This window comes from Vidua chalybeata, chromosome 1, assembly GCF_026979565.1.
Source record: "Vidua chalybeata isolate OUT-0048 chromosome 1, bVidCha1 merged haplotype, whole genome shotgun sequence".
NCBI classification, from domain to species: Eukaryota; Metazoa; Chordata; class Aves; order Passeriformes; family Viduidae; genus Vidua; species Vidua chalybeata.
In genome coordinates, this window is record NC_071530.1 from 101244772 (window position 1) to 101269859 (window position 25088).

At 38.5% G+C, this 25088-nt stretch overlaps 1 protein-coding gene across 1 annotated transcript in view; it reads left to right on the plus strand.

Annotated features, from left to right (window-relative positions):
• The window catches only part of PIEZO2 (piezo type mechanosensitive ion channel component 2), a 234887-nt gene that overhangs the window by 75227 nt on the left and 134572 nt on the right, over positions 1–25088 (plus strand). The window contains exon 3 of the mRNA XM_053956157.1: positions 7783–7825. Within this exon, the coding sequence (XP_053812132.1) occupies positions 7783–7825 (43 nt within the window). The remainder of the gene's footprint in view (positions 1–7782; positions 7826–25088) is intronic.

The window sequence follows — 25088 nt, forward strand, 5'->3', positions numbered from 1 at the left end:
CACTGCACACATTCAACTCTGCAGGAAACTAGGACAATGTTATTATTCATAACAATATATTATGTTACAATAAAAGTAAGCAGAGGGTAGCTCTAGAGGTTGGAAGGATGCCTGTCACTTACACTCTGAAGTTAAGACCTTGCCTCTGAGATACCCTTTAGCAGACAGAGCAGTGTTGCTTGGGATAGGAGATAAGAGAATTTTTCTGCCAATAAAAATGGAGAAAAATTTTGTTTTCTTCAGGCCTATGAAAAATAAAAATTAATACAAGTTTTCTTTTACTTTGAAAACTGAAGCAAAGCCAGTCTGCCATATTTGAAAAAGAACTCATTAAATTATTATTTGTCCTGTTCAGGGGGTGTGGAGTGAACTTTGATCCTCTTAAACTCTGTGACTCTCTGGCTTAAGGTTGGCAATCCCCCATGACAGCAACAGGAAAAGTAGCATTCCTTTGAGGCTGCTTCCCAGAGCCCTGACACTGTTTTCTGCTGTAGAGAAGAATAAGAGATATCTAAGGACTATTTGACTTGTTACCCTTTATTCCCTTAGTGGGATTCTGTGCTGGTAACCTGCAATGTTCTGCTCTGCACATTGTTTCCTTTTCCTCATCCATTTTTGAAGTGGTCTGCAGTGATGGAGGAAGGGGGGTGGTTCTATTTCGAAAGGAAAAATAAAAGATAGCAGAACGAATTCAAATCTGAAGTATCCTTGGAAATTTGGGTTAAAACCCACTGACCAACCATTACAGCAAACAAATAGGTAAATAAAATATTAAACAAAAGCAAAAAAGCCCTTTCCATTAGCTAGCAGTCTTGGGTTTCATCTGGAATACATTCCCTGAGGATATTCTAGTGCTTTGGGTTTTGCTGTTTTGCTGCCTCATTGAGAAAATAAATTTGAAATTAAATGAGGTTAAAAGAAGAGTGGTTTTAAGCCTCTGTGTGCTGCAGGGGAAGATTGCCTGTAAGTGTTTCTGATATATCTAAGCAGATAAAAGAAGCCATTATTTTTACAAAAGTTATGGAAATTGTCATCCTTGTGAAAAAGCTGGTTAAAAAATACATGAAGCAATTCAGTAAATTTAAATTTGTTTTGTTACCTGTGTATCATTTTAAACAAATCTGTCATGGGATAAAAAAATGCATAAAGTACTTTCCCACGTTTTCTTTCTCCAAGTCATTATTTTTTCCACATATCTCTTCACTTACTGTTTAATTATCAGGTCATCTTCAGGTACAGAAAGCAATTTTTTTTTCCTGTTCCTTATTGCTATTTATTCCAGCAAACTATCAAAACCCATTAACTCAATGCAAGTCTTTCCAGTTATTTCTATAAGCTTTACATCAGGTTCAGAGACACAGCTTTTGCCATCAAGCAAAGTGAGCTGGGATCTGCCCCTGCCTCCAGCAAGATGCTGGATCAGTTATATCCCAGGTGCATTAAGGGGTGTTTCACATGGTGTTGTTACATGGTCAATTTTAGAAAACAATGCTCCCCCAGCCCCCCAGTTCTAAGTGCTAATCAAGATACTGAAAAAAGAAAAAAATAATATGGATTAGACCTTTGAAGCAGGGTCCCCACTTCTCTGTGAGAGCTCTGCTGACACATATCTGGACCCTCAAAGCTCCCAAGAAAGCCACAGGCTGGAAGAGGTGACTGTTCACATACAGCTGCTAATCACTTTACCATAGCCATTGTCTTCTTAATGCTCACCTTAAAGCAATATGCATATATGTGCACACACAAAAATGTAGTGTCAGTGCTATTGCACTTTGCTCTATATTCCTCCTCTGCTCATTTTATTAGTAAAAGTTCCCACTCATAACATCTCCTTAGAGGAGAACTAGAATTTTTGATGATGATTATTTTTCCGGTTAACATGGAATGAGTCAAGATTTCTTTTTATTGGAAAGCAATTTTTGTATCTCATGATAGTAATTTATTATTTTCCTCAGAGGAGAAAATGCACAGTAAATCTTTCCCATGACATTATTGTGAAGGGATCAAATTTGTGCTCTTTATTCAGTAAAAAAATCTGTTGAAAGCTGGTATGAGTGGAAGGCAAGTAAAGACTTGCAACATCTGATCTTTCTTCTTGATATTACTCTTTCCTGGTATGTAGTCAGCAATCACTTTCTTCATCTAGACAGAATCCTGGACCACTGGCCCTAAGCTTCTATTTTACTGGTGATTTTAGTCTCTTCAGCATTCACAGCAAACTGTAGCAGATCAGATTTTTCCTTACCTCTCTTCAAGGAGTTGCTTTAGAAGTTAAATAATCTGCTGTCTTGCCTTACACATGTGGCTCCCCAGGGTTTTATAGGGAGTGTGACAGTGCTGAGCTCTGTTTGTACATCAGAGCACTAGAAAGGCTCCTGCTCACTGCAGTGGATAGGATAACAGCCCAGAAAACAATCTTAAAGGTGAGCACCCTGACCTGCCCCTTCATCCCTCAGGGTGACAGTAACTGGGAAGCTTTTCTGGGAGCACACCAGGACAGGCACAAGGAGTGGTGGAGTGAGCTGCATCTGTCTCAGCAAGCAGCACAGTATGATAAGGGTGAAGCATTTGGTGCAGAGTCCTTGTCTGCTATGTTTTAATGTGTTTTGAGTGTGAATTAGTTCTACTCTGGTCATTCAGACAAGGGTGGCTGAAACACAGCAGTTGGGTCCTTGGGCTGTGCTTTAGTTTCATGGGAAAGGAATCCAGTTTGTGCATTTGAAGATTGCTCTGTTGTGCAAACCAAAGCATGGTAAAAAAATTGCCCAAGAAATACTCTCCAGTTCTGAATTAAAACATCAGCATGAATACAGCAGAGTAGTAATATGCCATACTAGGAGATGTCATGCTAAAATAAAGTGTTGTCATTATCCCAGATGATAGACTGGAGATAAAATTGCAAAGTGATGAGTGCAGTGTACAGGCTAAGTAATTTGAATCAAGGGAAGAGGAAGTGTAAGAGAGCTTTTTTTCTCAAAATAGACAGATGGATGCTAAATGCCAAGGTAGCATTGCCTGATGTCCTTCACATGAGAGAAATTATTATTTCTATAAGAGTCACGTTGCATGGAACTAACTATTGGATGGCCAAATATTAATGGTACCTCTATGGTACTGTGCAGCAAGTAAGAAAAATTCTTCCCTATGCCACCTACATTTCTCTAGTCAAAACTACAGTTTGGTTTCATAAAACCTATGGTTTTATATTTATTAAAAAGCAAAAAAAAAAAGTAGGATTTCTGAAAAAAAACATAGTTGTTTTAGTTTTTGTTTGGAAGAAGATAGAAGCTTGTTACTAGGAACAAGCAACTGTAAAGGCCGTTAATAATATATGAAGCTGCTGAAACAAATATGTTCCAAATATGGCAGTTTTTATCAGGTGTGAAGATTTCAGCTCATTAGTAGTTGTAACACTTGTTAGTTACTTGTTGGTAAGTACTGAGATGATGAAGGAGAATACACAGCAGAGCAATGTTTCCCAATACATTGAAAATAGACTGCAGACCCTCAAGTGGTTTATATAGTATGTGTGTATCCACTGAAAATGAATCTGTAGCAAGACAAGACAATGTGTTAATTCAACTTTTTGAGAGCTGTAAAGTGTGCATTCAAGAAACTCAGATCCCCCGGCTAGTCTGGTGGTGCTGGACTCTGCAAACTTCTGCTCTGTTCTGTGTTGTTTGAGAAGCGGAGTTGAGAGAAGTGGCACTTGAAATGGAAAGGTTTAGCAAAGTGTTTCTTTCAATTTCTGGAGTATTCTGTATCTCTGTTTAGTAACTCTTGAATGTGTGAAAGAGCTTTTTCCCTTTTTTTTTTTTTTTTTTTCCATGGTTTGGAGTATACCAGTAAGTGTCAGAGGTTTAAGATCAAAGTTTTGAAACTGATAGGAATATTTTAATCATTACAAATTCAGCTGTTCTTCCAAAATTCTTTTCCTTCAAAATGTTAGGATAAAGATCACTGAAGTTACTTGCAAGAATATCTGCCTGTTTCTGAAGTATCATAACAGGTTTATGTACATCACACATGCATGTTACTCATGATCTAAGTGTGATGGGGTATGTCTGGTACGTTGCTTGTTCCTTTGGAGAGTCTGGGTGACTCTCTGTGACGCCCCATGGACAGGCTCAAAAAAACGTTTAACTTTGGATTTATGGAATTAACAGATGTTTCTTCCTATTCCAGTCTTTGGAGATCTTCATATAATTCTGATTGTATACTTGAATTTTGACAGGCTCACTTAATGCTTACTGAAAAATGTCAAACATTGTCTTTTGGTTCAGTTAAGCCCTATTTTTCTTCTCTCGTCCTTATGTCAGATCACAGTGAGAAAAAAAATGCAAGAATTATTATTCTTACTGTTAGAAAGCCTCAAGAGCAGAGTCAGGCACAGGCATGTAATTCTTAAAGTAGCCACGAACTCTGGAGAAATGAGAAGGCAGCAAGCTGTTGATAATCACTGCACATAGTCATGGGGACCACAGGATCCACAGAGACCTTCATGCACATGTGCATGGGAATGACAAAGAATGAGTTTCAATTACAATGCATGCCAGTCTTCTCCCTCAACAGCTACAGATCTGTGCAGCAGTGGCAGATAGGGCATGATATGGCTCAAGGTGAATAGCTGTGCAACCTCCATAAAAGGATGAAAATCATTTACCCAGTATTCTTCCCCCAATATTGGTCACTTTCAACACCCAGCTAGACAGGATGCTGGGGTATCTTGTCTAGCCTGTGCTTCCAAGGTTGGACCAGATGATCTTTGATGTCCTTTCTTACCTGGTACTCCATGATTCTGTGATCCAGTGAATATGTTATTGTATGTTTTCCCTATGCCCACCAGTGCACTTCAGCAGCAAAGAACCTTCATGTTTTGTAAAGGTGAACAACCTAGCAGTGGTGTGTGAATCCTCTCATCCATAGTAAGTTCATAGTAAGCAGAGAGTTGTAACCAAGCCAAACTAAATATGGCAACTGCCTTGTGAATGAAAGCCTACCTGTCAAAGAAGGCAACTTTTCACTTAAGGAGGATGTTCTGGATTTTATCTTACTAAATCTCACATTCTTATACTCTCATTCATATGCTAGGATTTCATTGAGTGCATATGTGGACATGGTTTGCATGTTACTATTGCTCCTATTAAATGTGAGCAGAAATTCTGGAAATGCATTATGCTTCATTTCTTTGAAGAATATTGACGTTAGAGTTGTTAATGTAAAACAGAATTTTTGGAATAAATGAGAATGATCAGGCACTCTGGAGAAAATATTTGGAAAAAAAACTTAATTACATGGGTATCAGATTAAGAAGGCATTCTTATAAACAGATATGGTATTTAAAAAAAAAAAAAAGGCAAAGGGAAGCCACCTTAACTTAGTAACTCGAGTGTAGTAGTTGATTGATTCTGAAAGTCAAGGGGTGAATATTTTCCCCAGTCCTAGCAGAGAGAAAGACTGAATTGAATAGCCAAATGCCTATTGATTTCCTTGGGAGCAAGATCAAGTCTTTAATTCTTGATTAACTCCTTTTTTTATTTTAATGAGAATTACGTGACATAAACCCTGTTTTATGTTTTGGAAGCAACGGGTAAGGTTTCAATCAAATAGTAGGTTTTTTAGACTTTTAAAAGCGCTATTCTTTTTAGTGCTTCTGTTACCTCAGGGTATGTACTTTTGGCTCTTAGTGTGGTGTAGAAGTTGATACTATTGTGAATGGAATTGGCAAGTCTTAAAACACAATGTTTAGATCATAAACATTTTAAAATAAGACTCCATAAAAAAGATTTGTTTTTTTAATATGAAATGTTAGTTGTGTTCTTGGCAGGCTTTACTTCAGAGGAGTCAGATGCATTTCAAAGAGTATTCTGGTGTCCAGCTGCAGCCAAAAGATTATTTCAAACCAATGGAGACCCAATTCCCTTTCCTCTATAGCTTTTTTCCTTTCTCTCTCTTTCTCTCCCCACCCTCTCTCTCCAGTAGGACTCTATCTATATATTATGAATGAAGTGTAGCCAGTCATGGGGTGAAAAATTCATACACAATTATACATAACAGTGGAAGGCATAGAAACTCAGACTAAAGATGCCAGTACTGGTCTTTGCTTTAGGAGGTGCTGTTGAGATTTCTTTTCTTCAACACTCTTCAAATCTTCAGAGTTGGCTACTCTTCCAAAGTCATCAGGATTACATAAAATATATGGAGAATTGCTTGTGTCTGCCCTGCCACCTGTAGAGTGGTACAGTCACCTTTTTAACAATGGCTTGATTCATAGATGCTGTGTGAAACCAGTTGCACTCCAGAGATGAGCAGAAGATAATGGGTTTGGGGGATACATTAATGGAACGGGTCTTTATTTATCTCAATCATTTATGGTTCATTATGCTAGACATTATTTTTGTTTTTCACATTTTTTTAAATAAATGTGTGAGAGTATTTCTTGTCCTGCTTTAGAGGTGTCTTTAGAGAACTTATTTTCATAAAATATTAACTCAGTGTGATGAGTGTATTGTCTTATGTAGCTGTGCAGGCAGAAGTCTTACCCCACCTCAGACAAATACTGGGTGCCCCAGTAGAAGCTCTTGCTACTCATCAAACAATCAACACTGCTCAGTTATTCCAGAACAGAATTTAACTTATATTTTTTCCCATATAGTAAAGGTAGAGCTTTCTCCACCTTGTTCTTGAAGTCTCTGCTTTGTGTTTTGCTGGATATGGGCCTGAAATCCGTACCTGCTTTGCTCTGAATGGGGGCAATTAAAAGTGCTGCTTAATGTCACTCACAGGGAATCTTTTTGTTCCTAATTTATATTTCCCTTTAGGTGATGGAATGCACCAGCAACAGGAATTATTGTCTCTTCTCCGATTTTGAGAATTCCATGAATGATTGAGATGAATCATTCAAAAAGAACTGTAGTTGCTTACATGGCATGCAGTCCTGTTGCATTTCCCACAGCAGCATAAAAGGACAGAGAGCAAACTATGATGCAGCTTCATGTCCTCCTACACATTTGCTGAGCAGACCTACATGACTTGAGATATTTGTGCTCTTAGTAGCCTGTGTTTATAATGACCTCATAATAGTTGGGGAAAAAAGAAGGGGGGTTGGCAAAAAGCTAAGAAAACTACCAAGAGCTGAAAACTGAATGCCTAGTACTTGAAGTGTGTCTGGAGGTTATTTTGGAGAAAATCTCAGTAAAATTTGTATTAAGTGTGTCAGAAATATTGAGGGCAATGGATGAGTCTGCATATTTGAGTGGTTTTTGGGGCTGAGTCCTTGATTATTTTGAGAAAGAGTCCTTTGCAGCTGTTTGTATGAATATGAAGGGTTAAACAATAAAGAAGAAATACATGTTCATGCTTTTGCTTAAAAATAAAAGGGCTGAATTTCATAAGGAGCTGTAAAGCTTTCAGCAAGAATCAGGCAAACTACAGTAAAGTGAAAAGCTGAAATGTGAAGAGTGTGTGATGTGAGATGCCAGCTCAGCGCGTCCAGATCACATTGCTCTAGCAGAGACCACCCTTGGAATTGCAGTGAACTGTAGCTGCTCTGCAATGTAAAGTTGTATGGGCTGATACCCCTCTCACTGTTACGTCACCCCGTGGTAGCCTCTCTCAACAGCTCTCCACTCTGGGGAAAACACATGTTATTTACAGGTGCTTCTCTAGAGGTGGAAAAATCTCCTTAATATACAGATCCCAGCTGCACAAGGAAAGGAAAAGAGTGTTCACACAAAAAAGGTTCTTCACTGAGGGTGTTTGCTTTTTCTCCTCTTTGTGCAGGTTCGACATGGGAGAAAACATTGCGGCAGATTGGTTTTGAAAGGTAAGCCATACATTTATTTCCTTACTAGTGCAAAAAGGTATGGAAGAAAAACTGCAGAGGCAAATTTGCACAATTATTTTTTTTAGTTGATTGAACGTATCAATGACCTCAAATTTAGAGTGCAAGTCATGCAGTGTCATGCACATATGTGTTCAGTTTTTCTGTTTGTGTCCTCTTCTCTTTCCCAAGTCAATCTGAAGCAATTTATTAATTATATGAACTTGGCTCATCATGTTGTTTGCTGGTGACTATACAGCATGCTGGTATTAAAAAAGGGTCACACCTTTTGGCCACAAATCTTACTTATGAATGAAAGTATTGCTCTCACTCATATTTTTTCCATGAGACTTCTAATCTCTGACATATGAGTTGACAAAAGTAAATGAAGTTGAAAGAGGAGCAAAGCTGGCAGAAACCTATTCAGAACCAGAGGGAAAAATCAATATGCAGCATTCTTCAAGTGCAAAAACTTCTTGCAGACAAACTTGGCCACAAGGTCATCATACCAGAAACACATGTCTGTCTTGTAAAGTAAACAAGGCCAAGTCCAGTAAAGAGTGATGTAAAGAAGGATTCAGATGCTCAATGTCATCTTTATTTTTCTACAAATGGTAAGCAGAAGAATCTTCTCTCCACTTGAAGTTCTGGATATTGTTGAGAGTTAAACACTCAGTTGCTAAGTTTGATGTCCTCAAAAGTTTTGGTTTTTTTTAACAGGCTGGGTTTTTTTTCCAAGTTACATCCACTTTGGTTCCTGATGAGCATTTCATTCAGCATGATACCACAGGGCACTACAATAAATTATTGATCCTTTCATCGCCCAAATTATGAATTAGCACCTGTTGGTGCTGCTTGTCTCCATCAGAATGAAAAAAAAAATGTTTTGAGAAGTTCTAGAATGAATTGATACTCTGTGTCTGTGCTTTGAATGTGAGAATGGATAAGGGTCAGTGTCTTTTTAGCTGAGTTCATTAGAAGTTCTGTGATGGCAATTTCCAACTTCTGAGATGTTTCAAAACAAAAAGAAGAATCCATGAGAGCTGTGTATATGCAAGGTATGTACCACATGAAAGATGGAGAATTATTGATAGACTAAATTACAGCTAAGAAGCCTTCCTGAGAGGAGGCAAATATGTAGAAGGGATTTCTGTGAAGATCCCATTATTGCCACTCTAGTTTGAAAAGCAGAAAGGCTTTCGCATATTATTTCTGCACCTTGAGAGATTGATTGTCACTCTGGGGTAACTTTATTTGAAGCAGTACATTAGTAAGCACAGATGAGGTAAAGATTTGAATGTACTTTGCTTGCCATAGTCATAGAATCAAATGTGTTATCTTATCAGCTCTTTCAGAGAATTGGCAAGGAGGAAAAAAAAAGGAAGATAAAGCCGTTCATCCAGATACAACAATTAAGATTTGGGATTTTAAAAATAATAATGTCCATTATCCTACATGTGTTTTTAACACAGTATTTTTTATGACAGGAATATATCATAGAATCATAGAATGGCTTGGGTTGGAAGGTACCTGAAAGGTCATCCAGTTTCTACCCCCCCTGCCATGGGTTGTTTAGAGCCCCATCCAGCCTGGCCTATAACACAAGGTGTGGGGCATCCACAACTTCTCAAACTGGTTGAGTAAAAGGTTATTGTGAAACATATGTGAAGTTCAGTGTTAACTCCTTTATAGAAATATTTGCTTAATATCATATGTTACTGCTTAAATCAGTAATTTTTTTATCTTAAAGAATAGTTTCCAAAGAAAACACATTCCTAAATGTAATACCTGGATGCTGGAATCACACTTAACTTGCAGTTACAGGAGTAGAAATCTCAGGTCTGCAGATCTCTTAAAGTGGAGAGCTTATTCTGGGGATGTATCGCTACATCCTTTCCCTAATCTTATTCTCTTCAGTAGGAATCCCTTTCTGGCCACCGATAGAGACAGGTTAGTGGGCTACATCTATGTTAGCTCTGATCCAATACAGCTGTTCTTGTGTTATTTGTATAAACTCTAGGGAAATAAGCTGCAGAAGCATGTCTGGCTACTTAAAATTCTATTCCCTGCAAGCTTTTGACTTAGGCATACCTGAGTCAGCTGTGAAACATCAATAGCATTTAAATGTGTTGTTTGAGCAAGGACATTCTCATCCAGGAGGGAGGAAGCAAGATTTTTAGATACACAAAAGGTGAGATATGAAGTAATGCCCTAAGGAGGAATTATCTTTGCTTTAAAACTGGAATATTAATTGTTCTCAACAAACTGTTTTAGAGTGCATTGAGGAACAGGAGACATAGAAAGTCAGTTTACATTGCAGAAAATTAATCCCATATAATTTACAGGTGATGTCATCACTGCTTTGTGGCTACATGGTGTTTATTCTGCAGTAGCAGAGTGTTTACATTACTGTTGTCTTCATATCCTGAAAAACAATGTGGCACCAAGAGATCTGACTGCAAGGCTTTTATGTAAGCATTACTTGTGAGCTGAGGATGCTGCTTTTCAATGCACGGGAAATTAAAAATGCTGGAGCTCGAGTAAGGTAGCTTTATATCCAGGAAATGACTGGAGTTAAGAGCTTTTCAATTAAAAGGAGTATATGTGGGTTTGATAGATATAAATGAAGGTCTTTATGTTATTGATTGTCTTTTGAGACATTACAAATAAGCTAATTGTAACTTACTATGTTAGTCACCACCTTTGTCCAGCATGATCTAGACTGCAGTTCCTGACTGTATTTTCTGAAGAACATTAAGAAGCAATTTTGAGATTTAGGAAAAGTATTGTATTTCATTGTGCTGTCCTATAAGAAACACATTCATGTGAAGCAAGCTGTCACCTTAATGTTTTTTAAAAAAATCTTATGGATAAATAAGATGACTTTTTTGCAACTGTTAACATGGGGATTATCGTTCATTATTGGTGCATATTACCATGGCACCCACATATGCATAAAAATGTCTGGAAAGCAGTCAGCTCTCTTTGTACTTTGTTCCAAACATGACTAAAAACTTGTTTTAGAAGGCATTGTTCATCTCAATGGCTTATATATTCAGGACCCACTGAAAAACATAGGATCATGGAATCAATAAGGTTGGAAAAGACCTCCTAGATCATAGAGTCCATTCTTTAAGCAAACACCACTTTGTCAACTAAGTCATAGCATTAAGTGCCACATCCAGTTGTTTTTTGAACACTTCCAGGGATGGTGACTACACTGCTTCCCTGGGCAGCTGTTCCAATGCTTAACTCACCCTTTCTGTGAAGAAATTCTTCCTGATGTCCAACTTGAACTTCCCATGGCACAGCTTGAGGCCATTTCCTTGTGTCCTGTTGCTGGGAGGCTCACTTGAATTCTCAAGTGGAATAGGTATGAACAATTAACTGTGACTGTGCCTGTTTCCTGGCTACTCTGGCAATTAAAGAGAGTTTAATGCACAAAGCTTGTTAAAATTCAAAAGGAAAGAGGATCAGTTCAGTCAGAGAGCTCGTCTTCTCCTGTAATGCAGTCAGTAGTGTCTTTCCAGCTCATGGCTGGGGTGAGGCTTGCAGTGCAAAGCCTGCAAAGAGCCACCACCAGCCCTGGGGAAATGTTGCCACACTGTGGAAAATTTAACCCAAAAGAAGGCTTTTTTAAACAGCTAATTTTCTCTAATTTGAGCTACTAGTTGAAGTTTATGTCCTTATCTAGTAGATTCAGTAGTGTAGATTACAGGAATCTCTTCTGTTTTTACATATTTGTTGATCTATAAATTATCTAACAGATTTAAAACTTTAAATGAATTATGTTGGACCTCTTAAAACTCATCATCCTGCAGGGTTTCCAGACTTCCAGTACTCCTCTTACTATGCTTCCCTGGGTTGTAGTTTGTAATGTGACTAGTAAGTTACTCAGCTACTAACACTTCTACTCCCTTTTTGCATTTGCTCCCATGGTGCTTCTCCCATGCGTGTAGTGCTTTACATTATGGTTCCACAAAGCAGACTTAAGAAAGATTTAATAACTGTTATTACATGTGAAGTAAATATCAAATGTTTTAGAAAATATATACTTGAAGTATAACAGATGTGGGGTTATTACACTTTTGGCAACCTTCAATAAGTATGTTTTTCTTAGTAAATAGTTGTTTCAAGAATAGAGAAAGGAACTTTTGAGCACAAATTTCATAGCAAAAGGAAATTATAAAAATGAAAGAGTTTTCCATATCAAAGATACAAGTTTTGTTTGGTCAGTAGCTTTAATCTGATTCTAAAATTGTTGCTATTTTCATGGTATGCAAAAACTTACTATTAATTAGAAGTTACATATATATATATAGGCAAAATTAGGTGAGTTCTATCCTGTGTAATGCTAAGACCTCTCTAATGCTAATAAGACCATACTTAGTACAGCAGCAACAGGAAGTGCACCAGCAGCATCCTGGATTCTGTCTAAAAGTAATGCTGAGGGTGATCGGCAGTGAAAGCTGCTCCTGTTCATAAAATACTGTGTATTGAGTTGTGAGCTTGTTATGCTTTTTGTAATCCTTTTACTGTTTCTGAAAAATGAAAGGGAATTGGAGATTGCTAGCTCTCACACTCAAAGGAAAGGGTAAGCAGATAAGAGCAGGGAAGGGAATAAGACTCCCAAGGAAAAAGACCTGAAGGTTTCTATATCAAGTCTAGAGCTTGCATATGAAGATTGTCTCCTATTAAGATAGATTTCAGATCTTCTATGTATCTCAATAACTCCTTCAATTACTCTCCTAAGTACAGGGTGATAAGGAGGACACTCTGCATTGTTTTTATTTGAAGCAAAGTAAATGCAGCAGCCCTGTGTGCCACAGGTAGGGAGACACAGCTAACCCGGGAGACGCCAGGAGCAAGTTAGCTGTCATCACTGAGAGGTGCATTTTTGTTCCTACACCGATCCCTGAGAGCAGACGGATGTCTGCTTTTGCAGCTGCTCCACATATGTCCCTGCTCAGTCTAGCCAAAAATACTGTGTATGTCTTCCCTACCCCTTGCAGAGACTGAGAACTCAATTTCCGAAACCACTCGTGACATGCGGTGAGCGCTGGAATCCAGACGCATCAGAGGCACTTCCCAAGCACCTCCTTCCAGGTTTAGGTTGCTAATTATAAGCCTAGTGGTGAGCTGTTTTCCCTCCTTCCCCGTGCTTGCTTGGATATTTGATTGGTGCTTGGCCAGAGTTTCTCTGGGTGACAGAAATAAACAGAAAGGAGAGAATATCACTAGATTCTATAAACATTCAGTATGCAAAGTTCTGGCTTGGAAATCAAAGTACCATATGGTTTTCCAAAGTGACATCCCCCTCTTCTCCCCACACTCTCAGTGATTTAGTGTAAAGAATAAATATATGCTTGAAATATAAAGTCTTATCCTGATACCATGCTCCATTGTTTCAAGCCTTTCTTCACATATAGCTGAATTCTATAGTCCTTTCTTGGGCAAGGCTCCCATTGACATCATTTTGGGAGCATTGCCTCAACCAGGGCCTGCATGACGCTGTACGAGAGGTTATTTTAAAGGAAACAGTGCAGTTCGAATGCATTTCACAAATATTGACTAATTTGAGAGGACAAGGAAAAATGGGTGCAGTGGTGCAATCAAAGGGACATGGGAAAGCCCTGCCAGGCACATCTTTCACCATTTTGGAAAAAAAATAACTATATTAGTCCATAAAGTTGTTTTGGTCTCCTGTCCCTCAAAGCACTTAAGCAAGTGCCTAATTTTCAGTGCCCAGGCACTTAGTTTGGCAGGGTTCTCTTCCACACCGTACCTTCCTTGAATTGCCTCAAATTGGAGAAATTAGATTAATTGATGTCTTGTTTATACTTTCTATTCTTAATATATGATGTCCATCACAGTTTTATAGGAGTTAATGAAAGTGATTTTTTTCTGCACTTTTGAATATTCTACAATTATATGTGCTGTTTGAATAATATGGCAGATAAATGTAACATAAGGAGCTGAAAGACAGGACCAGTTCCACACATTCCCTTGGGAGGCTGGAATAAAAGAGCAGTTTATTGCTTGTGACAGAAGTGTTATCTTCTGGGTGGTATCTCTACTTGATCATTTCTCTGCCTGGTAAAACGTCACTGAGGGCCTCATCCTCAACCCCAAACTGCTTTTAGGGTTTTTAGGGTTGAGGTTCAGAGATCCCCAAAGGCTACAGCTCAAAGAACACTGGTGATGCAGAAGGCACAACAAGAGGTGCTGCACCAACTCTGAGACCTCCACACCTTTCTCATCTAGGCCAAACATGGTACTGGCTATCTCAGCCTCAGTCACAAGCTGCCAAACCTAAGTAATAGGTAGGGAACTGGAGGCAGAGGACTACATCAGAAAGGCTTATTCATGTCCTTCCAGCCGTAACACTGCACTTCTTTTCTCGTGGTGGGATGAACAGCAGATGATGGGCCTTTCCACATGTGTGCACCTGTGTCCAGGCAAAGGGCAGCACAGGGTGCTGAGTCCTGGGAAGACAGGGGGACTAAGGTTGCTTTAGTTTAATTCTCAGAGCTTCTCTCTTTTTGTTACTTCATGGTGGCCAGGACTGTGGAATTTGTGCATGTGTGTGATGAAGTATTTGTCTTGTTTATAGTGTAGGAAATGGGGAAGAAATGTGTTTTCAGTTTTATTTGATATATTCTGCATGCCTGAGGTTCTATCTTAAATTGAGTTTTCTTCGCTGCTCTGACAAAAAGCAAGACTTTGAAATAAAAGTCTTAGTTACAGAGAAAGCCAAAATAAAAATTGAATTATACTTGCAAAGAAAAAAAAATTGTTTAAAAAGATATGAAGAAGACTGAAGTATCTTTTTTTCCACCAACACTATGTCAACTGGAATCTTTCAGCCAGTGAAATAGAAACAATTTCAACCTTGTTTTAAACCAGTCTAACTTACCTTGGTTTTTATTCCATTGTTGACCTTTGTTCCAGTGTTGTTTTGTGCAGTCAGTTCAGTGTGCTCCCTCGGATTCCCTGTTGCAAACAATGCTGTATATTGGGCATGCTGTAGTAGCCCATGAAAAAATTCTGGGAATATTTCAAAGCTGCATCCATCAAGGGAGATTTGGAGTGGGCATTAGAAAGCATTTCTTTACCAAGAGGATGGTCAAACTCTGGAACAGGCTTCCTAGAGAGGAGTTGATGCCCCATATTTGCAGTGTCAGCCTGCCAGAGTCATTTGGACAATGCCCTTAATAACATGCTTTAAATGTTGGTGCTTGAGCAGTAAGATGAGATGATCATTGTAGCTCCCTTCCAATTCAAATCCTCTCCTCTCCTCGCCTCTCCTCAAGCTAGAAGAAAAGCTGACTTTTGACAGATGTCATTTTTGTAAGTTTTGCGATATACTACCCTAGCTTTTGCATAATAAACATGTTTCTTCCTAGCAACCCATGTCACAGAATATATTTTAATATATTGCTACTGATGGTTTTGTGGCCTTTGTGTAGCATACCTGTGAGACTGTAAAAAACAATTCAGCAAGGGAGACTTTTTTTATAGAAGCTTTTTAGATTGTCACCACATGGCTAAAAAGACTTAGACCAGTAATTGTTTCCTTACTTGTGGGATTTTCTCAAAGCTGTCCTTATAAAGAAAAGTGATAAAACTATCACAAAATATGTAAATATTCACTAAATTAACTTCATTTGTTTTGAGTAGATTTAAGAGATTTTTTGGGTTTTAACCCCCCATCTTTTTTTGGGTTTTAACCCCCCACTGTTTAAGTAGCTGTTTTGATGGTAACATAGGCAATCTCTACCTAAAATAATTATAGTATTCATGGCTATTCTCTAGTGTACATCACTGTAATATGCCAAGAAAGGAATTTCTCTGGGTTGATTGCAGCTACTTTGACGTCTTCTTTTTAAACGTAGAACCAGCAATGTGAATTTTCTAGATGTCTGAACACACAGTCCTTAATTATATAAGCAACTCAGTAGATTTCAAAGATATGTCTTACAAGAGTAAACAATATGGAACCAAGGCAAAAATTCACTGGTAGTGGTATAAATAAATAAACTATTTTTTAGGGAATATAGTCAATTCTGTAGAATTTAGAGAATTCTAAACTCTCTAACTTAGAGAGAATTCAAGTATTAAAAATCCAAGGTGCACATCACACCAGAGGAAAGTCATATTTTATACAAGTAAAGCACACTTGTGTGATGACTGGATTTTAATCTTCTGCCCATCCAGGCTGAAGTTCAAAAAGCCAGTCACTTGTGGGAAGCAGGACTGTCCTGCTTCCTGCTCAGCCTCCTGTGCAACCACGGAGAGAGCTGGTGTATAAACATCCTGGAGGCAAATGAATCTCTTAATTGTGTGACGTGCCTGTGATAAATATAAAATTCAGCTGTGTATAGATGAGAAGATGAGAAACACAATAGTGTTACTAATTACAAGATGCTTTATGAATAAGAAAGTTCCTCACTTTTTTCCTTTTCTTTTTTTGTTTTTATATGAACTTGGAGAAGTTCATCAAGTAAACCTGAAACTTAAAACTCATTTATTTATCAGCATACACCATAGTGTTTCTCTAACAGTAGAGCAAAGGTGTGTTTAGAAGCCAAGCCAAGTACTTTTATAAAACCAATTTCCAATGCTTCCAACACTGTGGGTAGTTTTGGGAAAAGGAATAATTTGATAGGCCAGGACAAAATAGGCTTGTCCCATCCTTCCAGTCTTCAAATTGTTCCCTGCTAGAACAGTTTGGACCAAAACAGAAATTAAAATTTTACACTGCTTGTAAGAAGCTGTTTGGTACTAGATACACTCTACTGAAGATACCAAAGATATGTATATTTCAGTATGTAATGTTGTTTAGTAGGGAATAAAAAATATTTTTTCTTTTTCCTTGCTACATTGGTTTCTTCTTCTGCAGATGTAAAGACACAGTCCCTAAAGAATTTTTATGGCTTTTCTGCTGTTTTCTAACTTGAAGTAAAAAACAAGTAAAAAATTGGGTGCCAAGAATAATCATTAATAGCTTCAAAGTGGAATGATTTAAAATTATTGTTATTTTTCTCCTGACTTCTAACTTTTAAGAGTAAGTTTCACATTTCACAGCTTTTCTTCGTAACTGTAAGAGCTGTAAATGGATGTCTGTATTTCCTTGTAAGGAAATGTTGGTGATTGTCATAGTCACATGGCTACAGAAGGTGAACATTTTTAGGAAAATTTTCCATCCCCAATAAAGCCTTTGAAACTATCAAAATGATATCTGAGATTTGCAGGACTCTTCTGCAACACTCATAGTGTTACTGCATCTCAATCTAGAAGGTGAATGGCTTTAAGCTACCTTGTCTCTGGCATGCCAGCCTGATTTCTGCGCTGTGAGAGTGGATCAAGAGACTGTCAGAGATCTGAACCTGTACAATGCAGACAGCCAAGCTGCCAGGGTGGGAACGGCGGCGCAGATTTTATACTTGTTCTACATTGCTCTGCAAACAGCCGCATATCTGGCATCTTCTGCGTCTGGCATATCACATTCCCTTCCCTCCCACTGTCACTGCAGTGTCAAAACATTCCTTTCTTTTTGATTCAGCATGTAAAAAACTACTTTGGTTACTTTTTATTTATTTACAGTCTTCCTGTAGCTTTAATGTATGTGTGTGTTTGCCATCCGACTGCATCCCACTGCTATGTGATGACAGCAAGTGATTGCACAATCAAAAGTTTAATTGCTGCAGCAGATGCAGTTGTGAATGAACAATCAAATCAGCTGTAACTTTTAAATTAAAAACTCATCAGTGAAGAGGATAAAGCACGCTAATGCAAAAAACAAGGATAAAAAGTCATACAAAGATATAATTATAAAGCCTGATGTAATTAAAAGGTGAAAGAATACATTTGTGGGTTCTGTCACAGCGGTTTTGCACATTCATTTCATAATTTTCTTTTGGTTAACAAAGTGGGGTTTTTAAAATAAAAATCTGTTTTTTTAAAGAAAAATACCTATTAGCTGTGCATTAAATGACACTCATCTTGATACACTAGTTACAACAACCTCACTGTGCACAAATCCTAAAATGTATTTAAAGAGTGGCCAAATACTCCTCTTTTTGAGAGCCCTGGAGATGTTCAGAATGACTAGAAAACTTAGAGAAATAGAATCAGGTATATGAACGGCTTTTCTACGTGTCCAAAGAAAGTAGCTGAGTGAACAGAAAATTCTAGCAAACTTTGTATTACACAGGAAGATTAGTGTTAGATGTTCTGGGCAAATGGTGAGCTAATGTGAAATAGTAGTGTAAAGTGGTGGGTTTTTTTAATCAGAAAAAAATTAGAGGAAATTAGTGAGGTTTCTTTCTTTCAGAAAATAACATTTGTGTTGAAAAATTAATCTAGCTCCACAGGATAGGGTTTTTTCCATTTTTTTCACATGAGTAAATGTTCTGTACTGACTCTTCCAAGCAGCTAGTAAATATTCATTTCCATATGCATATGATGAGAAAAGTGGAATGGAGGTGAACACCCTGAGTTCACTGGGGACTTTTGTGGTCTCTGCATACTGTCAGAATGCAAAGGAGTGGAACCTAGATGGAGTACGGGAACTTACTGAGAAGCCAAGTTTTCCCTTCATGGGTTACCATTCAGAGGAGAAAAAGACATGTGGGAGGAAAGGACTGCAGGGCTCGATGCTCACATCTGCTCCAGTTCAGTGCTGCTAGAAATTGGATCAGTCGGCCCCCATATTTCATTTCCTTCTGTAATCTTGACCAATAACTTATAATTGGTATCAGCTGATCATCTGGCTCTCTCTTTCCATAACAAAATGAGTGAGCTAAGAGCTTTATCTTTACTGTCTGAGAGATGATAAAACTTTGAAAGACAAAAATCTCTATTAATTTTTAATGAGGTCCCTGAAACATCCTCTTATTTTGTTTTTTTCTGATATGCCTTGGTTTTTTGGTTGTTTTTTTTTGGAAACTCCTTTAGGAATCCATGTGAGTCAAGATATAACTTTGTCAATCACAATATCATCATGACTTTTTTGTATTGGCTTTGTTCAAGGCTAAATTCCAGGTGAAGGTGCTTGGAGAGGACCTCTGGAGAGCAATTGCTGCATCAGAAATAACACAAGAGCTGCTACATTCCTTTGCAAAATCATGCACACAGACCAGGCCTTCAGCTGCAGATGCCCCCTCTGTCCCATCTCTGCTCTAAGACTTCCTCTGGTAATGTTGGTCATCTGCAGAAGTATGGTTTCAACAGAACGAGTCAGGGAGGCTTTTTGTGCCATTCCCATTCCTCAGTCATTGGGAATGGTACAGGCTTTAATTTAGCAGCTTCATTTTTGTGCATGTTTTCAGAATAGTGATGGCCCTTTCAGTTTCTTTGAGCAGAAAGAGGGTGATTCTTCTTGTTAGTGTGATCAGCCAGAAGTCTGAAATCAAATAAGTAAATAGATTATTTTAAGGTAGAGCTCATTGTAGTCTATGGCAGGAAGATGGCAATAATTAAAATTAGTGGTTTCAGAAAACAAGTAAGAGACTGTGGTGCACTCAGTGTTTCCCCCTATATGCAGTGTCAGTGCAGCCTCACCTTGAGCACTATGTGCAATTGTGGGCCCCACAATTTTAGAAGGATACTAAAGTCATTTTCTGGAAGAGGGCAAAAAAGCTGGTGGAAGGGCTGGAAGGCATGTCCTATGAAGAGTGTCTGAGGACTTGGCCTTGTCAGCCAGTCAGAGACATCAGGACAATTAATTTAATAAGATGCTTTAATGTTTTGTCAGCCTTTAAATGGTCAGGAAACTGGATGGAAAGATAACTGTAAGATCCCTCCAACTGAGCTGTTTTGTTCTATTCTTTTCTGTTTTACCTGGAGACTTAGATTTTCAAGAGAGAGAACTGTGGAAGGAGGTCAATCAATCTAGCAAATGTTAGCAGTGCACTGTATATGCCTGTTTTCATTCTGATACTTCACTGCCAGCCTCTGCCACTGGAGTGTTACATTGGCAGCACATTTATGGCAGGAGAATTCCCAGATCACACGATGGCAGCTTGTAATCATTTTTATGTGACGCTAGTGGTTAAACAAACAAAAGGCCTTAATAAGGTGCCCAGGTGAGCCTTAGATAAAACTCAGGAGACAAATAAGAGATCGTGAGTCTCAGGGATGTAAATCAAATAGGTAAATTTACTTTCTGCTAACAACTGCAGCATATGTACAGTCAGCAACCCAATGAGATTAAAGGGAAATGAAGCCTGAAGTAGAACAGTATTATTTTTAATAACTTAACAAGAAAATTATTAATTTTTACCACATTGAAAGCAAAAGCTGAAAAATGTGTGATTATTACTCTGCCATTTCTTACAGCATGCTAGTAGTCTAGATACTTTGCAAAAAGAAGTGTAACCTCACGTCACTACAGATTGAGATGCTGACAAGTAAAGAAGTATCATGGAATAGAATGAAGGAGATGATGACAGAACAGTCTTTGCCTGAGGTTTCATCATTACTGTTAAATTTGGTACCTCAGATATATCCTTATTTCTAACTGCAAGTGAAGAGAAAATTTCTCTGTGCTCGGACAATTTCCATGTAGAATCCTTGTGCCTCTGAAACCTGTCATTGTGTCATGTTCATCTGATGGTCTGGGCTGTCTCAGCACTGGCATAGGGCCCTCTTAGAAGTTGTCTCCATTCAAGATGAATCTTATTATCTAACTGTTTGTGTTCCATTTTCAGGTTGCTCACTTCCTACCACCTCTTGTGCTTATTTTCTTTTCAGCTAAATTAATTTCAGCTAACTTTTCTCATGCCATTTAACATAGGATTCAAAGAAAAGGAACATCTGATAGAAGATATTTTATGGCCTGTGCTGTTTAAGCACTTGAGTTGTGAGACTGTTGTCAGTGTTTTTCTTGGCACAGCCCAGCCTCCTGCAGTACAGTGGTAGCTGGGAGCAGTACAGTGGTAAACCCACCAGCAGCACAATGTGAGCCAGTCTTTGTTTTAATCTGGAGAGCAATCAGCATTGCAATCAACATCCAAAAAACCCTCTAGGATGCATGCTTAACAGTTTAGCTTTGTGTTTTATTTTGTTTTTATTGGGTTTTGTTCATGAGTAAATCATGTGAGATTTCCAAATAGTGACTGGCACATGAAACAGAAGGGAGCCTGTGGCTGGTGGAGCAGGAACATACTGAGTGCTGGGTGTGACCAGCCTGCTGCAGTGTGCTCACACCTGGCACCCAGCCAGCCCGGAGCCCTTCACTTCATCTCCTTTTTGCCCAGTTTGGATCTGAGCAATCCTGGTTTGTCCAATGCTAAGACAAGGTAAGAGCCTCCCACACTGGCAAACACTACTACCACAGTTGACTCCTGCACCTGAGAAAGAAAGGTCTTTGGTGGCCACACATCCAGCCACTGAGCAGATGGCATCAAGCAGTGCAGGGGACTAGTCCTGTCCCCTCCCACATGGATGTGGGATGTTTGCCACTCAGAAATTGCGTTATAGGCTCCATTTACAGGATAATTAGAAGCAACATCTAATGGCATTGGGAGATTTAGTTTGCCACTGATTTCTACTCCACTTCTTTTTTGATTGACGCTGTAGAAATGAACAAAGTGCACCAGTGGGATGAATCAGTATGTTTCATTTGGCCAGTTTTAATGGAAGTCAGCAGAGGAGTGAGGAGAGATATTGTACACATGCCTCTGATGGCTGGAGCCTGCTGCCAGCAATGTCCATGTGCTCTTGCCTCTAAACCACTGGGATTTTCAGGCAGGTGGTGATGAGAAAGGTTAGATGTTGCTTTCTGTCCTTTCATGCTTGATGCTGTGAAGAGAAAGATGGACATGTCCAGAGCAGGCAGGGTAGACTGGGAGCAGTTTCATATGGAAGAATTGAGGGTGAATGGTCCCATCCCAGCAAACAGTCACTTGGATGGTTTTAAATTAGGAATAGGTCTTGTGGGACAGAAGGGTCTCCTATGCAAACACTAAAGTGCAGTAGGCACTCCAGATTGAAGCACTGGTAGTTGTGTGCTTTTTCTCTGTATTGGAGATAATTTGGCTTTGTAAAATGACAGTAATTTACAATGCTGGTTGCTGTAATTGAGGGAAATATTATTCCCTCCTCATCTGCAGCTGACTGGAAAATCTAGATGTGTCTTTTACTTTCTGTGAGTATGTTATATGCTGGCAATAGAATGAAATGGAAAGTAGTTTGAAGTGATGATCTGTTCATGCTCCAACTAGAGTATGAAAACTGCGGAGAGAGGGAGAAAATATGTTTTGAAATAATCACAGAATGTGAGCCTGCTTCAGATTGTTAGCACTTTCTTTTAGTCAGGACTATTGTGGAACATATGGATATCTGTATGCCTTTATGCAAACACTTTGCTGCCAGTTACCAAATATTTATGAGCATTGTGGACAAATTTAACTGGGAATGTTTTGCAGAGATCAATGAATACTGAATTAGTGCTTAAGCTAAATCCTTACACAATGAGTGCATAAGTAAGAAGTTCTGTGAGAAGTGTTCAAAGTGGAAACAGAGAGTTTCTTTGAAGAGTTAAGACCAAAATTCACTTATAGCTGAGGTGTCCTCAGGTCTCTTCTGCTCACTTTGGCTCTGCCTCCATCTACGATCACATTCCCATTTTGACCTGAAATAATTTGTGTAGCGGATGGACTTGTCATTTCCACTGCTGTGCTGTGGGGCTGGCACGCACAGCACCATGGGTGTGGAGGGGATTGCGTTCCCTTCCTCTTGGCTGTGCAGCATGAGTCCTGCTCCACATTCGGAGCTGTGGGACACGGGCAAAGCGAGCTCAATGTTGTGCTGTCACGAGTCTGGCAGTAGTGCAGCTTAGTGCTTGCGTGATAGCTGAGAATCCCTGCTGAAGTTTCAATCTTCTGTGTGCTGCCCTGGGCAAGCTGGAGTTTGCCCTTTATTAGAAGATCAGTGAACAAAAAGAAACAATAGGTGCTTTAGAAAGAGAAAAATTGCCACAAACCAATGTTTTACTTATTGCACATATCCATATGTTGAATGTTTTATGCAAGCAATGAGGCACCAAAATCTTGGCAATGTCCATTTAGTTTCAAATAGCTGCTTGCTCTCTCTGCGCAGCGGTGTTTGGAAAGCAAATGTTTGGTTAATACGTGGTTAAGCACTTTTGCAATACAGAGTGTGTTCTTCATTGCAAGGTATCTTTCCTGAAAAAGCAAAGTGTACTTTTGGGTTTTGAATCTGTGCAGACATAGTTTGTAAGCAGTGATTTAGATTTTGCAAATACTTCAGGAGCCCTTTGAACTTGTATGTTGGGTAGGTCAGTGCCTGCTAAATATTTTTATAAGTAGTTATCTGTGCATTTTTGCTTCCCTCTTCCTCCCACACATTTACTTTGCACGACCAAGATTCTCTGAAAATACAATTTCAGGTATTTTGGGTAAAACACATGCCATGCTCTGCGTGAACTGAAAGGACCATCATATTAAGGCAGTGCAGGAAAGAGAGTGAGCATACATAGCACTGTGGATGTTAATATTTCAAAATTTGTATTTTGTTTTTGTGATATAGTTTATTTTCAAATTGTTGATGAGCAAGGAGAGAACTAAGGGCAGACCTACCAGTGCTCAGCAGCTTGTAAACTTTACCCACAGCACAGGTTTGCCCTGAATGTGGTGGCAAGGTTGCCATGTGAACCAACATCATAGAAGACTTGTCTTTTGAGCCAGCAGGGACAAGTATGGCACCATGAGTATAAACTGTGAGCATCCTATATTCACCAAAGTGCTGGCTGTGGCTCAGACAGGGTCTGCAATCGTCAGACTCAGAGTAACGTGGGAGTTTTGCAGGAGAGTAAGTATGGGATCAGGCAATTCATCCTTATTTCAAACTGAGAGAGGATAAGGAGTCTCTTTAACTAGCTTCTAGCTGCAACCATTCCCAACACCCTATCCAACAGGCACATCTCTAAGGCTGTCTGGTTAGTAGCCTTTGGTACCCTTGAAGTTTCCACTGTTTTTGGATGAGAGAGGATACTAGTGAACAAATGAATCATTCATGGTACTGCGTAGCACCTGTGAAATATTGCCAGTTTGTGTTTCCAGGAGTCCCTGCTTATGATTCTTAGGTCTGCTTTATCTCCAAACTAAATTATTACAGTAGTAGATGAAGCCCATGGGAATTCAGCTGTAAGCATCGACAGCAGTGCATTAATTACCCTGAAATATTAGATCCAATTAGAATTATCAAATGTTTCACAGTCAGATGAATGGAAATTATTGCCATCTATGCATCTCTTCCTTAGTTTATCACTTGTTAACTGTTAATACAGTGTTACTTTTTTGCTTTATTAAATTAATTAGAAAGTAAAGAGATGCTATAGAAAACACCTGAGGGGACAAGAGGAAAGATGTATGCATGTATGGAAAGATGTAGCATGCATGAATAAGTCTTCTGATAACTTTTTAAAACTGCAATAAAAAAATAACCTTTCAAATACTTTGTTTACTCAGTATCCAATATAAAAATCAAGCTTTTTACAGTTCCTTAATCTGGAAGCATTATCTTATTTATTGTCTAACATTGCTGATGCTGAATTAATTTTAGTTCTTTTTAAGAAAGACTGGTTGTTCTTTCCCATTTTTGTTTATTTGTAACAAAATAGTAAATATTTAACGTTGAAGACTGTTGGTATTCATTTTATATATTGGACTATTCATTTTATATGGACTATTTTATACATTAGGCATGGTGTCTTACATATGTGTTACTATATATTTTACTTTTTTAAAATTGAAAACATTGCTGTTCTAATTCTAACAGTTCTGCTGCCTTTCTGGTTTTATTCTGTAAATCTGAAATGAAGAGGAAGTTAGAGTTTCTGCCATTCTAAAGAAATTAAATCAGGCCATGTTTGGCAGTATTAACACTTCATTGCTCACCAAAGCTTTGTACTTTCAGTAGGAGATGAATGATTTTAATTTGTGAGTAACAGTTATTCTGGAAAGGCAAAAAGTGAAAATTTTATTTTATGAAAACAGAAATGCCGATTTCTACAGCTCCAAACAAGAACGTAATGTTTCATTATGATGGCATTTGTTTGACTACCAGTAAGTGCACATGAAGTAAGACAACGATTTTAACATGTATGTCCACAGCTACCTCTATTCTCAATGCAGATAAAGTAGGAAATTTTGCTCAATTTCTTGAGCAGCAGAGAAATACAGGAATAGATCAGGGTCACACTGTCCTAGGAAAATTCTGTATATGCACAGAAAATACA